The following is a 16,205-nucleotide window of genomic DNA, read 5'->3' on the forward strand; positions in this document are numbered from 1 at the left end:
AGCTGGACCTTAATTAAGTGTGGCTCAAGTGGTAGAGTGCAAGCTGTCAGTAAAAAAAAAAAAAAAAAGCCAAGTTTGGGGCTTGGGAAGGTGGCTCAGTGTTAGAGTGCTTGGCTTGCATGCATGAGGCCCTGGCTTCAGTTCCTCAGCACCACATAAGCAGAAAAAGCCAGAAGTGGCATTGTGGCTCAAGGAGTAGAGCACTAGTCTTGAGCTGAAGAGCTGAGGGACAGCGCCCAAGCCCAGAGTTCAGGCCCCACAACTGACAAAAAATGCCACGTGAGTGTGTAAAGCTCTGAATTCAACCTCTAGTACTGGAACCAATTTAAGTTTTTTTTACTGAATGCTTACACTTGTTTTTATTTATTTTTTTTGGGGGGGGGGTCTGGTCGTGGGGCCTGAACTCTGGGCCTGGGCACTGTCCCTCAGCTCTTCAGCCCAAGGCTAGCGCTCTACCACTTGAGCCACAGCGCCACTTCTGACTTTTTGCTTATGTGGTGCTGAGGAATCAAATCCAGGGCCTCAGGCATGCAAGGCAAGTGCTCTACCACTGAGCCATCTTCCCAACCCTTACACTTGTTTTTCAACTTGATATGTTCCCTCATTCAGTACAATAATTGAAGGCTAAGGCAGGATGATTACAAGTTCAAGGACATCCTGAGTTGTATCAAAACACCAAAACAAAAGATACATTGGTCTACAGGAGTTTTTGGTTTTTTATTTCCCAACATTAAAACTCTTAAAGGTAAAAAGCTAGACATAGAGCATACATTTAATCCCTGCAATCAAGAGGTTGAGACAATAGCTTTGAGAGTTTGAGGACAGGACAGGATACACGTTGAGATGCTGTCTCAAAAAAAAAAAAAAAAAGTAAGACAGGGAAGGGAGGAAGGGAAAAAAAGGAGAAAGAGAGGAAAAAGGAAAGAATGAACATAAACTTGTTTCCTGTATATTTTAATCTGGTAGGGCAGATGAACAGATTTCTACTTTGATTATAGCTTTGATTTACAATAATGAAGCATTTATGCCTTTATTGTGAAAGCACAGATTATTTAAGGGAATGGTTTTTAAATCCTGCCCTTAAATTTTTCTAAATTCTAAATTACATTTTCATAAATAATAAATCATTTTCTAAATTATATTTTCATGAATTCCTATTGATTAAGTCAAATTAATTTTAATTTTTATTTAGTAATTAATAATTAACTTTTAAATGCTTTCAAAAGGCACAGTACACTTAATGAGTTTTATTAAATACAATGACACCTTTTTTGTCTGTAGTAAATTTCAACATTCACATATTGAATGGTTCAGTATAGCTTACCATGCTAATTTTTGCCATGAACATTTTTCCAACATACTTTAAAGAGGAATTGTGAAGTAGTAAATTAACTACTAAGATTATCAATTTTTAATAAGTTACCAAATTTAACTGATGAAAAATTCACAGATCTATAGATAACTAACTAACATTGGTCAAGCATATATTAAGTGGTAGTCAGTATGCTAAGTTTTTCACAGGCATTATCTTGTTTGATCTTCCAAACTACTTATATTGATAATACAGTGTTTCACATTTATAGCTGAGAAAAACATTCAGAGAGGTTAGATACTCTGCCCAAGTTCACATAGTTAGGATTTTTAAAATACTGTTGGTTGAGTGGATACTAGTGGCTGTTGCTTGTAACCCCTTGGGTGCTGTAATCCAGAGAATCAAAGTTTGAAGCCAGCCTGGGTAGAAAAGTCCACTAGACTCCCATTTTCAAAATAGCCGAGATCCTGGCTTCAGTGGTAAAAGTAGCAGGCAAACAAGCACATGGCTCTAAGTACAAACCCCAGTACTGCAAAAAAAAAAAAAAAAAGCAAGAAAAGAAAAGAAAGAACTAACTGAGCATCAGTATAAACATATCAGAGAAAAAAAATTCAGATGTTTATAAAACTAATATCTTAGTACTAATAAACAGACCATAATAATATGGCCTAAGTTTTGCCAACTTTTAGTTATCCTGTTCTCCAGAATAGGATATTGCTTTCATAGAATTCCAGACTTTGTAAAAACATTTAGTACTTCAATCAAAATCTTACCAGCCAAAGAAAAAGACATGGCTATTACTCTTTTTTACATGTGCTGGTTCTGGGACTTGAACTTAGGGGCCTGGGCACTTGTCCCTAAGCTTTTTTTTTTTTTTTTTTTGTCAGTTGTGGGGCTTGAACTCTGGGCCTAAGCACTGTCCCTCCTCAGCTCAAGGCTAGCGCTCTACCACTTGAGCTACAGAGCACTTTCTAAGCTCTTCTTTCTTTCTTTCTTTCTTTCTTTCTTTCTTTCTTTCTTTCTTTCTCTCTCTCTCTTTCTTTTTTTTTTCTGCTCAAGGGCTAGTTATCTTACTACTTGATCCATAGCTCTACTTGCAGCTTTTTAGTGATTAATTGGAGATAAAAGTCACAGTTTCTGGCCTAAGCTGGCTTCAAACCATAATCCTTAGATCTCAGCCTCCTGAGTAGCTAGAATTTCAGGCATGAGTCATCAGCACCTGACTCAGACCCTCTTATTTTGATAATTGCTTTATCTATATATTGAAATTGATAAAATATAATTTTATGAAGCAAAATTGGATACTAAATTTTACCAGTTTAAACTTTACATTTGTTGTTTTAGTTACAACAATTAAAGCTGGGCGTGGGAGTACATGCCTATAATTCCCAACTCTTGGGAGGCTATAACAGGAGGATCATGAGTTCAAGGTTCATCTGGACTACATTAGTGAGTTTGAGGCCAGCTAGACTAGTGAGACACTACCTAAAACAAATAAAATATAAATAAATATAACAATTAGAAATCCCTGACCAATTTTAAAAAACAGGTTTCAGGACTAGGGTTTTTCTTTGACAAATAGTTTATTTTTATGATTCCTTGAAATCAGGGCTTTAGTTCTTGAGTTAAAGTGCTGTGTGGAGATTTAATTAGCTATACTTTATAATGATGAAGACTAAGAAGCATCAATGATTTTTAAATTTGTGTGATGGCAGTAATCCTTGAAGGATGCTTTTTTTAAAATTACCTTTAAGTAGTTGAATCAAGGGAGTTTCAGTTCAGTCTGTCAGTTTATGAGCATAAAGGATGGCTCTTATAAATAGCCATCCATTGCAATGCAATTTAGAACTTTATACCCCAAAATGGTTTTCTCTATAAAGAAAGCTTTACTCAATGGTATATGTATATCCATAATACCAAATAACTCAATGAAGTATACGGTACAGTATGTGTATATACTGCTGTTAATGGTTTCTTGGTGTTTCTAGAAAATTTTCTAGGATAGGTACAAGAAGATTGGAGAATAAACCAATAAATTGCACAAAAATTCTGCATGTTGGGCTGGGAAGGTGGCTCAGTGGTAGAGCGCTTGCCTTGCATGCTCGAGGCCCTGGGTTCGATTCCTCAGCACCACATAAGCAAAAAGAAAAAAGCGGAAGTGGTGCTGGGGCTCAAGTGGTAGAGCGCTAGCCTTGAGCTGAAGAGCTGAGGGACAGTGCCCAGGCCCAGAGTTCAGGCCCCACGACCGGACCCCAAAAAAAAAAATCTGCATGTTTAAGACCTAGGAATAAAATGTTTGTTCATTGTATTTTGACTTTGTAAGGAGTTGTTAATTGAGTGAGCATAAAGAACAGTTGGGAGTATATTCTTTTCTCTAACTAGTTACAAATACATGAGAAAATTTAGGAGCTTAGAGGAACCATAAAGATAATTCGGTTCAGTTGTTTTACAGGTGAATAAGCCAAGGATTAGAGACAGTGAGTGATTTGTTCATGGTTTGAGCTAAAGAAAACATTAGTGATTGCAACTTAGGTTTCCCCACAAAAATCTTGGCACTATCTTAAAAATCTTTTTTTCCTTCTGGAGACAAGGCCTTGCTGTAGCCCAGACTTACCTCAAACTCTTTGTTCTCCTACCTCAGCCTTCCAAGAGTTGGGATTATAGGCATGTGCCACTATCTACTATGTTGGGCTTTCTTAGGTCTTTTTGCGTGTGTGTGATATACTGATTTTATTTTTTTCTGAGACAGGGTCTCACTATGTATAGCCCAGGCTGGCTTTGAACTCAAGATTTTTCTGTTTCAGCCTCCTTCCCCGCTTCTCTTCCCAAGTGCTGGGATTACAGATAAAAGCCAATACCTGGCCTGTTAAAGGTTTTAATTCATATTTTAATCAAGCATTTATATTTGAGCTAAATGCTCTCTGTTGGCAACATGCTTTTATTTAAACAAACAGACAAAAAAATACATGGGGCTGGGAAGGTGGCTCAGTGGTAGAGTGCTTGCCTTGCATGCCAGAGGCCCTGGGTTCGATTCCTCAGCACCACATAAGCAAAAAGAAAAAAGCTGGAAGTGGTGTTATGGCTCAAGTGGTAGAGCACTAGCTTTGAGCTGAAGCTAAGGGACAGCGCCCAGGCCCAGAGTTCAAGCTCCACGACCGGACCCAAAACAAAAAAAAAAACTGCTATCCTAAATTTCAAATATTATTATTTTGCATGGGTGAAAAACTTTTAAAGTTTTTTGGAATAAACTATAAATACTAATGTTCTCCATTGTTCAAATAAGCATTGGGATGGTAAATGTATCTTTCTTAGCTGGGTGCTTGTGGCTCACACCTATAATTCCTAGCTACTCAGATCTGGAGGATTGAGGTTAAAGCCAGAAACATCTGTGAGCCTCCATCTCAAAAATAACCAGCAAGAAGGGCTGAGAAGTTGGCTCAGTAGTAGAGCGCTTGCCTTGCATGCCTGAGGCCCTGGGTTTGATTCCTCAGCATCACATAAGCAAAATGAAAAAAGCCGGAAGTGGCGCTGTGGCTCAAGTGGTAGAGTGCTAGTCTTGAGCTGAAGAGCTGAAGGACAGCACCCAAGCCCAGAGTTCAGGCCCTATGACCGGACCCAAAAAAAAAAAAAAAAAACAGCAAGAGAAGGCTACAGGCCTGGTTCAAGTGTTAGGATTGCAGCTGAGCAAGCAAGCCAAGTAAGCACAAAGCCCTGAGTTCAAACAAAGCCCTGAGTTCAAAACCCAGTGCTACCAAAAAAAAAAAAAGAAGAAGAAAAGATTTTCAGAATTTGTTTAAAAGAGCCTCTTTCTCCATATGTGGTATATACACTTTATTATTATTTTTTCATCCCTTACTGGCCTATAATTTCCAGTACCCATTTTAATCTTCACAGGGTCTTCAGCCTAGAACAGTGCTCAGCACATTGTAAGGCTCAATAAATACATGTTGAAATGCAGAAAAGAAAAGATGGTAGCATCTCTCATGCTACTTGATATTGTTAAAAAGACTCATTAGAGTATAATCATGAATTCTAGGTCAAAATAGTATAAGTAAACTTTTTCCTGCACTTCCCCTGCAAATAACTGCTAAGTCACTTGGAAATAATTCAACAGTCATAAAAGTACTTTGAAATATGAAAAGAAGAAATCAGTATACTTAAAAAGGGAAGGTAAATATTGATACACTTCTTTGTATCAGGCTACCGTTGTAGCATAAATATGTATACTACAATGTATATGTATGTATATACATCGATAATGACTTGTCAAATTATAGAGTTATTTTAGTGATTTTATTTCACACAACATACATTTATATTAATTTCTTTGTCTTCTTTTTTGTGTGGGTATTTATTTGTATGCAGCAATGAAAACTACTGGATGTAACTTAGATAAGGTAAATATTCTTCCTAATGCTCTGATCACTCCACTCATATCAAGCAGTATGATTAAGACTGAAGATGTTACTCCAATGGAAGTAACAGCAGAAAAAAGATCTTCCCCTATTTTTAAGGTAAGTTACATTGACTAGTGCCCCAAATTTTCACCTCAGAGACAATATTGTTAGGTTTACTTTTTCTTGTTTTTTTCACATTTACTTTGCATTACATATACTTAATGAATTTTGTTTTCAAAGTCAATGCTTTGAACTTTAGCAAGAGTGCTTGCAAAGCAACTTTCTGTATCTATTTGAAAAATGGAGGAATTAATACCTGTGGGATAAGGAGTATTGATAAGTACTAATGGCTGGGCATGGTAGCATATGTATAATCCCAGCAATTGAGAGGCTAAGACAGGACAATCTTGAGTCCAACCTAGGATAAAATTGGGAAGCTCTTGTCTCAAAAAAATGAAGGAAAAGTACTAATTTAATAGCACTTCGTGAAGTAGAAACATTTTTACTTCAATTTTCCTCCAGTGCTTTTCTGTAACTCCTCTCTGTTTCAGTTGCTTTTTCTACTGTAGTGTTACTGATAATCCACAAAATGATTTCTTTTTCAGTTTGGTATTAATGAACTATAGAATTAATGTTCTCTTAATTACCTGTAATTTGCCTAAGAATGTCAGTAGCTGTTTCTTCTGCTTTCCTATTAGATTGTCTTACAATACTGAAAATCAGAAGTTACATTATCATAGTGAGTCAATCTTGAACCTGTTTTCAATGATAAAAAAAATAAAATTGGTTCTAAATATATTTTACAGTAGTAATTTTAAGTAGCATATATATTTATTTAATATTTATATGTACATATTGTTTGGGGATTTTTATTTTTTAGACTACGAAGTCAGTTGGATCAACTCAGCAAAATTTAGAGAATATTTCTAACATAGCAGGAACTGGATCCTTTCCATCACCATCGTCTTCCCACTTACCATCAGAGAATGAAAAGCAACAGCAGCTTCAGCCCAAGGCATACAACCCAGAGACCCTGACAACTATCCAAACACAAGACATCTCACAGCCTGGGACCTTCCCAGCTTCTGCCTCTAATCAGCTGCCCAGCAGTGATACACTACTACAGCAGGCTACACAGTTTCAGACAAGAGAAGCTCAATCTAGAGAAGTATTGCAGTCAGATGGTACAGTGGTTAACTTGTCACAGCTGAATGAGGCATCACAACAGCAGCAGTCCCCACTGCAAGACCAAGCTCAGACTTTACAGCAGCAGATATCATCAAATATTTTCCCATCACCAAATAGTGTGAGTCAGCTCCAGAACACTATTCAGCAGTTGCAAGCAGGAAGTTTTACAGGCAGTAATGCTGGTGGCAGCAGTGGAAGTGTTGATTTGGTCCAGCAAGTTTTAGAGGCCCAACAACAGTTATCTTCAGTTTTATTTTCTGCTCCAGATGGTAATGAGAATGTTCAAGAACAACTTAGTGCAGACATTTTTCAACAAGTCAGTCAAATTCAAAATAGTGTAAGCCCAGGAATGTTTTCTTCAACAGAGCCAGCAGTTCACACCAGACCAGATAATTTAATGCCTGGAAGAGCTGAAAGTGTTCGTCCACAGGCTGAAAATGCATTGTCTAATCCACAACAGCAGCAGCAGCAGCAGGTGATGGAATCATCAGCCGCAATGGTGATGGAGATGCAACAGAGTATTTGCCAGGCTGCTGCCCAAATTCAGTCAGAGTTATTCCCTTCAACTGCTTCAGCAAACGGAAGCCTTCAACAATCTCCAGTTTACCAACAGCCTTCTCACATGATGAGTGCACTATCTACCAATGAGGATATGCAAATGCAGTGTGAATTGTTTTCTTCTCCTCCTGCAGTTTCTGGGAATGAAACTTCTACAACCACCACACAACAGGTTGCTACCCCAGGCACTACCATATTTCAGACATCAAGTTCAGGAGATGGAGAAGAAACTGGATCACAAGCAAAACAGATTCAGAATAGTGTCTTTCAGACAATGGTCCAAATGCAACATAGTGGGGACAGTCAATCTCAAGTTAACCTTTTTACATCCACAAAAAGCATGATGAGTGTTCAAAATAGTGGTACCCAGCAGCAAGGTAATGGTTTATTCCAGCAAGGGAGTGAGATGATGTCACTTCAATCTGGGAATTTTTTGCAGCAGTCTTCTCATTCACAAGCTCAACTTTTCCATCCTCAGAATCCTATTGCTGATGCCCAGAACCTTCCCCAGGAAACTCAAGGCTCTATTTTTCATAGTCCAAATCCTATTGTCCATGGTCAGACTTCTACAGCATCCTCTGAACAAATGCAGCCTCCGATGTTTCACTCTCAGAATACTATCACTGTGTTACAGGGCTCTTCAGTTCCACAGGACCAGCAGTCACCCAACATATTTCTTTCCCAGAGCCCTATGAATAATCTTCAGACTAACACAGTAGCCCAAGAAGAACAGATTTCATTTTTTGCGGCACAGAACTCAATTTCTCCACTTCAGTCAACATCAAATTCTGAACAGCAAGCTGCTTTCCAACAGCAGGCTCCAATCTCACACATCCAGACCCCTATGCTTTCCCAAGACCAGGCACAACCCTCTCAGCAAGGTTTATTTCAGCCCCAGGTGTCCCTGGGCTCCCTTCCACCTAATCCAATGCCTCAGAATCAACAAGGAACAATTTTCCAGTCACAGCACTCCATAGTTGCTTTGCAGAGTAACTCTCCATCCCAGGAGCAGCAGCAGCAACAACAGCAGCAGCAACAGCAACAACAACAGAGTATTTTATTCAGTAATCAGAATACCATGGCTTCAATGGCATCTCAGAAGCAACCACCACCAAACATGATATTCAGCCCAAACCAGAATCCAATGGCTAGCCAGGAGCAACAGAACCAGTCCATGTTTCACCAACAAAGTAATATGGCTCCAATGACTCAAGATCAGCAACCCATGCAGTTTCAGAATCAGCCCACGGTTTCATCACTTCAGAACCCAGGTCCTACTCAGTCTGAGTCATCACAGACTTCCTTGTTCCATAGCTCTCCTCAGATTCAGTTGGTTCAAGGGTCACCTAGTTCTCAAGATCAGCAAGTGACACTCTTCCTCTCTCCAGCATCCATGTCTGCATTACAGACCAGTATAAACCAACCAGACATGCAACAGTCTCCTCTTTATTCTCCTCAGAACAACATGCCTGGGATCCAAGGAGCCACCTCTTCGCCCCAGTCTCAGGCTACTTTATTTCACAGCACTGCAGGAAGTACAATGAACCAGCTACAGAATTCTCCTGGCTCATCTCAGCAGACTTCAGGAATGTTCTTATTTGGCATTCAGAATAGTAAGAAACTTTCTAATTTCTCATTACTCCATTCCAATGTTCATTGAAAAGGAAGCAGAGTAAAGCAGTTTTAAGAATACAGATTGTATTTAGAATTCTACCAATAAAAGACAAGGAAAGTTATTTGTCCTATGTGGGCCCAATTTCCACACATAAAATAGTGATTATCCTCCACAAGGATATTGGAAACATAATGGTAATGAATAAAAATGCTATGTTTGCTATTGTAAACTTGACAATGAATGAAGACTGTCCAATAGGTCTAGGCACTTGCCTAGAAAGTGCCACACTCTAGGTTTGATCCCCAGTACCAAAAGAAAAGTTAAGAAAAAACAGACTGTCCAATTACAGCTAGTTAAAGTAAGTAGTTTCTAAGTAAGTAGATACCCACCTTTAAGGTTCATATAACAAGGAATTATGTAGGACTGGATAGGTTATTTTTTTTTGCTTTTTGTCAGTACTGGGGCCTTGCACTTGTAGACGGGTACTCTACCACTTGAGTCACATCTCCAGTCTCTCCAGTTTGTTTTCTTGCTTGTTTTTGTATCAATGCCTTGTGTTGTCGCTTAGCTTTTTCACTCAAGGCTAATATTTTAACACGAGCTACACCTCCATTTCTCGCTTTTTTTTTTTTCCTGATTAGTTGGAGATAAGTTGTTTGTTGGGACTGGCTTCAAACCTCAGTACTCAGATTTCAGCCTCCTGAATAGCTAGGACTACAGGTGTGAATCACTAGTGCTCCATTGAACTGGTATTTTTCTATCAGTAAAAAAAACCTTTTTCTTATATTGTCAAATGCCTCACTTTTAGTTTTGCATAGAATAATGAATTTCTGCCCGGTGCCAGTGGCTCACGCCTGTAATCCTAGCTATTCAGGAGGCTGAGATCTGAGGATCATGGTTCAAAGCCAGCCTGGGCAGAAAAGTCTGTGAGACTCTTACTGCCAGTAAACCACTGGAAAACCTGAAGTGGCGCTGTGGCTCAAGCGGTAGAGCTCTTGCCTTGAGCTGAAGAGTGCAGGGACAGAGTTCAAGCCCCATGACCGACCAAAAGAAAAAAAAAAGAATAATGAATTTCCCTGGCAACTAATAAATATTTTCTTGTGAATCCTGACTAACCAAGTCATTTCTGTTTTCATTGTGCCTTCAGACTGTAGCCAGCTTTTAACCTCTGGACCAGCTACATTGCCAGATCAGTTAATGGCCATAAGTCAGCCAGGCCAACCACAAAGTGAGGGACAGTCACCTGTGACGACACTTCTTTCTCAGCAGATGCCAGAGAATTCTCCTCTGTCATCCTCTATAAACACTAACCAGAATATTGAAAAGATTGATCTGCTTGTTTCATTGCAAAACCAAGGAAACAACTTGACTGGCTCCTTTTAACTGGGTAAGTGAATAATAACTTTTGACTTCTTACTGAAAAGCATCAATAATTTAATTTTTCTTAACAGATTTGTGCTAAATAGTAACACTGTTAGAGCCTTAAAATCTGGTTTTCCACAAGATGGTACTTTTTTTACTTTTAATAAATTGTGAATAGTGAGCATTCCTTTGGTCTCTATATTTCTTTGCTTTGGAAAGTTGAGACATTGGACAGATGCATTGTATTTCCCTCCTACTATAGAATATGGTAATGCTCTATTTCTCCTGTCTCCAGGAAGCATTAAGTAAGAATAGTCTGAAAGAATAAATATGATAAAGCTCTATTTAAGCTGGGTGCTGGTGGCTCACTCCTATAATCTGAGTTTACCCAGGAGATTGAGATCTGGGAATTGAGGTTCAAAGTTGGGCCAGGCTGGAAAGTCTATGAGACTCTTTTATCTCCAATAGTAACTGAAAAAGTCAGAAATGGAGCTGTGGCTCAAGTGGTAGAATGCTAGACTTGAGCCAAAAAGCTCAGGTACAGTGCCCAGGCCCCCAGCTCAAGCACAGGACCAGCAACAAAACAAAAAAAAATGCTGCATTTATAAGAACACAATATACTTTGGGATTATTCTTTGTGACAAACACCTTGTAAATGCTTCCATTACCTAGTGAGGTTTTTTTGTTTGTTTTCAGATATTTCCTGAAGAAAATCATGATTCCAAGATGTCCTGAGATCTTAATGGTTCCTTGAAGATTACTAAAGCAAAATATAAAAAACTGTATTTGAATAAATGGATAAATTTTACTCTGATTGCAAAAGAGCACACTGTGCTGCCTATTGCAGTGACTAGCCACCAATGTTAACAAATTCAGTTTATATTTCTAATAACAATTATGACTGAGAATCTTTAGAGTTTCCAGCTGACGGAAATAATTGTTGCTATTTCCTTAGGCACAGTTTCTTTAAAAGTATGCGTCAAATTAAAGGCTAGATCACTCAGTTATTATTGCTGTTAGAAAATACTATCTGACATGTTTACTTTTGTTGTTCATTATTCTCTCTCCTGCATTATTTTTGTCAAGTAGTGGCTTGTGAAAAAGTGAGGCTCAATAATAACTAAAGCTGTGATTTTTTTTTCAATATAAAGAACACAGCTGTTGGCCAAAGTGAAGGAATCTTTTTTTTTCTTTTCAGTTTTTATAAAGAAACTGAAGTGGTAACTTTCTGACAAATAAGCTGTATTAAGAGGACTCTTGATTAAACACAAAGGCAGATGACATACAAAACTGGGGACAGCTGGAATGTTACTGATTTTTATTTTTCAGAGGATTATTCTCTGTGTTTCTACTAAGGGGTATAGCCATAAATGTATAGAAAAATCATTATTTTGCTCTGAAAAATGAAGGGGGTAATATATGGTAAATTATGTTCTGATATCCTCCTACAGTAGTTTAAACTGACAGTAATTTGCGTTTAATTTCTTCTGTACTCAGTTTTAGGCTGGTATCCCTTTTCTATTCATCTGTATTATTTTCTACCTACTTTTCCCTTCATTGTAGAGAACTATTAATATACTAATGGCTTTGTGACTCTGTAGCATCTTAAAGAAAAAGGCCACTTCAATCCAAGGTGACCTAGAAATCCTGCAGCACAGTTCTTTTAGGAAATATTGAGAGTTGCTTTTTGAGAAAAAAAAATTTTTTTTCCATGAACGGTGCTGTTCTGAAGTTATCAAAATTCTCCCTCTATAGAACACAGTATAAATTTTCATTGAAAAAAAAAAAACTTAAAGGATTTCTGAAACATCACTTCTCCCTGAGCTGCAGTGAGTATCATTTACTCATCACCTTAGTGCTTTACAGTTTGAAGTGTCACTAACCTGATGGTTCCCACAGCCTTAGGCTTTACAGGGTCATATTATTGACTTAAAATGAAGAATTGATTTGTGTAACATCTATAAAGAGCAAAATAATACACTCCGGAACTTGCAGTTGTAGCATTAGTTATACAGTTTTGGGTGTTCTTGCCACCCATGGGATGCCTGCTTCTAACTACCACCTGTGTCTGGACACGTGCTTATCTCATTTTCCTTTTGGCATGTGGAAAGCTGTCCATGCAGTGTCAAGCCAACTGTGTGTGGATTCTATATGTTGATAAAATATTTTGGTATCCTATCCATTTATTTTTAAATGTATAAAAAAAATAGCCTGTTAATGGTTGTTGAAGGCTACTTTTCTGTTCTTTATTCTCTTTCTTTTTCCCCTTTCCTCTTGTGTACATTTAGTTGAGTTGTGGCATTGGGTTTTTGTTTTTTTTTTTATACAGCCAGATTTTCCCCCTTTGTGATGGTCTTCATTGCTCTTTGAATGTGTTGTTTTTCTAATTTGTGTTTTCTCTTCATTCTCATATATCCTCCCCTTCACCCCTAACCCTTTCTTTCTTTCTCTCTCTGATTGAGAGGCATTGAATTATGTTTTCAGTAGTACAGGCTTCTGGCCGATATGAAGGGAACTTTCAGAAAGAGACCTACTCTGGGTCATTTAATTTTGAATACAGTTTTCAATCGTTCAAGTTTTGGATGGTTTATATCTAATGTGTGTTTCATTTTTTTGGAAAGCTATATTTTGTATTTAGGAAATGGTATACTATTTTGCTATTTGTACTGAGTGAGTACATTGGCATAAATATAGAAATTTATATATATACATATATATAAACTATTCTTTTTTTGCCACACATTTTTGTGGTAAATTTGTGAGTTTGTCTGATGTTCTACCACAACGTGGCGTCTGATAACAGTGACAGGGGAGGGGGGGTTTGTTATGTCTTTATGAGTATTTAAGTACCTTTTGAAACAAATGACCTGTTCATCTGTAGCCATTCCATCAGGCAGTTCCTTGATGTTATTAAGTGGGCTAAAGGCAACTTACAGTGTGTTTGCTGGATCTTTCACTCAGATGAATGTGAAAGAGTAAGGAAACCTACTGAGGCAGTTTGTGTCAAATGGTGTTTTATAAGAATGAGCCATTCAGTCTTTGCTCACTATATATTTAATATTTTATTATTGTTATTAATATTAATTGGCTTTCTGTATTCTATGCCTTTTATTTATAAAGACACTAAAAATTTGTAATTTTAATAACATTTCTCCCATCTTGTAATACCTAGAGCAAGCTACTTTATAAATTCTCTTAACCAAAAGTATTTTCCTCAATACATCTCTTCTCCCCTGGGATTAGGAAAGATTATCCAATATAGTTCAGGTTTTAAGAAGGATCAGCCACACAAACCAGTGCTTCAGTTTTAAAATGTAAAATTCTAACCCTAGAGAATTCCCTATAATGTCAGAGAATGCAATCCCAGAAGGAATAAAAAAAAGAAAATAGAATTAGTAAACTATTTTTTTCTGAAATCACATAAAAGGCTCAATAAGCCTATTTGTTCACCAAGATCTGATTAGAATGTTTGTTGATACTATACTTGGGATGAAATGGTGGCAAGAAGACTGGCTTGTGTGGTGATTTCTGTCTGTTCTGTGGTTTAAGCAAGAGGCTTATCTCCATACAGTGATGACTGGCAATGCCAAGTCACCGGGACCAATTTTCTGTTTTATAATACCTTAAGTTTAGAACAGAACATACACCTGAACTGTAATGGTTTCATGGGATGGAGACAGAAAACCCAATTTTTATTCTCATAAATTTTGTGGTTATTTATACAAGGGCTGTGCTACCATATTCTTATTCAATAATGATAGGGGTTTCTTGTTTGTTCTTTTTTTTTTTTTTTTTACTTTGTTAAATGTTTCCAACCCCTAAAGGTCAATGTTAAGTACAACATTCTGAACATATAATTTGGTTACAAAGAGTATTTGTCTTCTTATTGAAAAGTTAGCTCAGTGGTTGATACTTGTGCTAATAATGTGATTTCCCAATTACTGTTACAAGTTACAGCTACATATGGGAAAGACTCAGTGTGCCACCAAAGGCCTTGGAAACAAAAATGACTGACTTTTGGCAGAAGGACCTAAATAAACTGTGAATCACATTGTATTTCTTTATATTAATACATTCAATTTTTTGCTTTCAGTGACTCATAAATACTTGGAGCTTATCTCTATGTGTGTTTGTGTGTATATATGTGTTATTCCTTATTATCATTCCATTATATATCCACACCAAGGGGAGGAGACAATTAGAAGTCATACTTTGCTTCTAAGTTTTGTCATGTTATACTTGTGGAGTATCATATTGTTATTTCGCCAGTGCATATCTGTTTTTGTTGTTATATCATGTGCTATGGTTGGGAATTTTCTGTTAATGTTTATTTCTTGCCCCTCAGAACCTCAACTAATGTATGTTAGAAAAATAATTCCAAAGAAAATAAGGAAGTAGTTGTATCTGTTGTATCTGTGTCCTTCCAGAATAAAAACAATAGATCTTTTTGGCCTTTTTTTTCTATCTCCTTTTATTTTTGGCCTTCTATTTTACTTAATTTTTGATACAGAACCTGATTATGTTGCCCAGGTTAGCCTTTAACTATCTGATCCTCTGGCCTCAGCCTCCCAAGTAGCTGGGACTTAGAGACACATACCATTGTTCCTGGCTTTTTTGACCCTCAAAGCTATTATAAAGTATTGTTTTGGAAAAGTAAAATCTTAGATGCATCAATAATTAAGGACCAAAACAAATGACCTAATAATTTCAATATTCAGATAGTTATAAACAGGAGTAATGTGAGAATTTTCTATTTATATGATGAGAGTTTCTGTTATATCTATTTCCTGGCTGTTTTAACTAATAAAAAATTATGAGACCCATTAGCTTTACTATGAATCTTAGGTTTATTCTTAACCAAGTCAGCCATCTTACATCTCTTTGGAGGAACTTGATGAAAGAAAAAAACGGCAATTCAGCAGATAAAGTAGAAAAATAACTTATGACTCAATGCAGCCCACTGCTAGAGCGCTTACCTAGCAATGTGCAAGCCCGGACTTGATTCCCCAGCACCACCAAAAAAAAGGACTCAGAGTATATACCCATAAAAGTGAATTAGCAGGATCTTATATATCAAAAAGATTTTTCTTTCTTCCTGATTTTGTTACTAGAGCTCAGTTTTGGAGATTAATGTTCATAATGTAGATAACAGAATTCTGTCTATAATATCACTTGTGAATTGTCCAAATGCTCTAGATATGTTCAAGTCTAATTCCTTTTGTGTCATTCTAAGCCTCACTCATTAATAAAATTCTCTTTTTACCCCTCTTGCTCTTTCAGGAAATTTTTTACATTAATATTTTATACCTAGATTAAATATTTATGGAAAAGTGCCTTTTTTTAAACTGTGATTGTGCCCCTTAAATTCTACTTTTCACTGTTGCCAAAAACACAGAAACAACTAGTTTTAACAGATTCCAACTTTCCCTTTTTTGCTTTTAGTCATTCCTCCCACTCCCGCCCCCTCCCTCCCCCCCTGCCCCCCTCTCTCTCTCTCTCTCTTTCTCATCTCTCTCATCTCTTTCTCTTTCTCTTTCTCTCTCTCTCTCTCTCTCAGGCTGGCCAGGACTTCAGTCATCTAGTTATACTTCCTAACATAGCTGGGATAAAAGTTGAGGGCCAGTGTGTCCAGCTGTTGGTTGTTGTTGGGGGCACAGGTCTCAGGAGTTTCTGCCTGGGCTGGCTTCCAAACATGATTTTCTTGATCTTGACTTCTCTAGTAGCTAGTATTATAGGCAAGAATCACTGATACCTGGCTTCTTTTCTCTTATTA

At 37.3% G+C, this 16,205-nt stretch overlaps 1 protein-coding gene across 1 annotated transcript in view; it reads left to right on the forward strand.

Moving 5' to 3' along the window:
- Positions 1–15,912, forward strand: part of Nfat5 (nuclear factor of activated T-cells 5, tonicity-responsive) — an 89,536-nt gene extending 73,624 nt beyond the window's left edge. The window contains exons 12-15 of the mRNA XM_013012842.1: positions 5,678–5,826; positions 6,590–9,068; positions 10,218–10,457; positions 11,129–15,912. Of these exons, the coding sequence (XP_012868296.1) occupies positions 5,678–5,826; positions 6,590–9,068; positions 10,218–10,453 (2,864 nt within the window). The 3' untranslated portion in view covers positions 10,454–10,457; positions 11,129–15,912. The remainder of the gene's footprint in view (positions 1–5,677; positions 5,827–6,589; positions 9,069–10,217; positions 10,458–11,128) is intronic.
- The last annotated feature ends 293 nt before the right edge of the window (positions 15,913–16,205 follow it).

This window comes from Dipodomys ordii, unplaced genomic scaffold (assembly GCF_000151885.1).
Source record: "Dipodomys ordii isolate 6190 unplaced genomic scaffold, Dord_2.0 Scaffold18, whole genome shotgun sequence".
NCBI lineage: Eukaryota > Metazoa > Chordata > Mammalia > Rodentia > Heteromyidae > Dipodomys > Dipodomys ordii.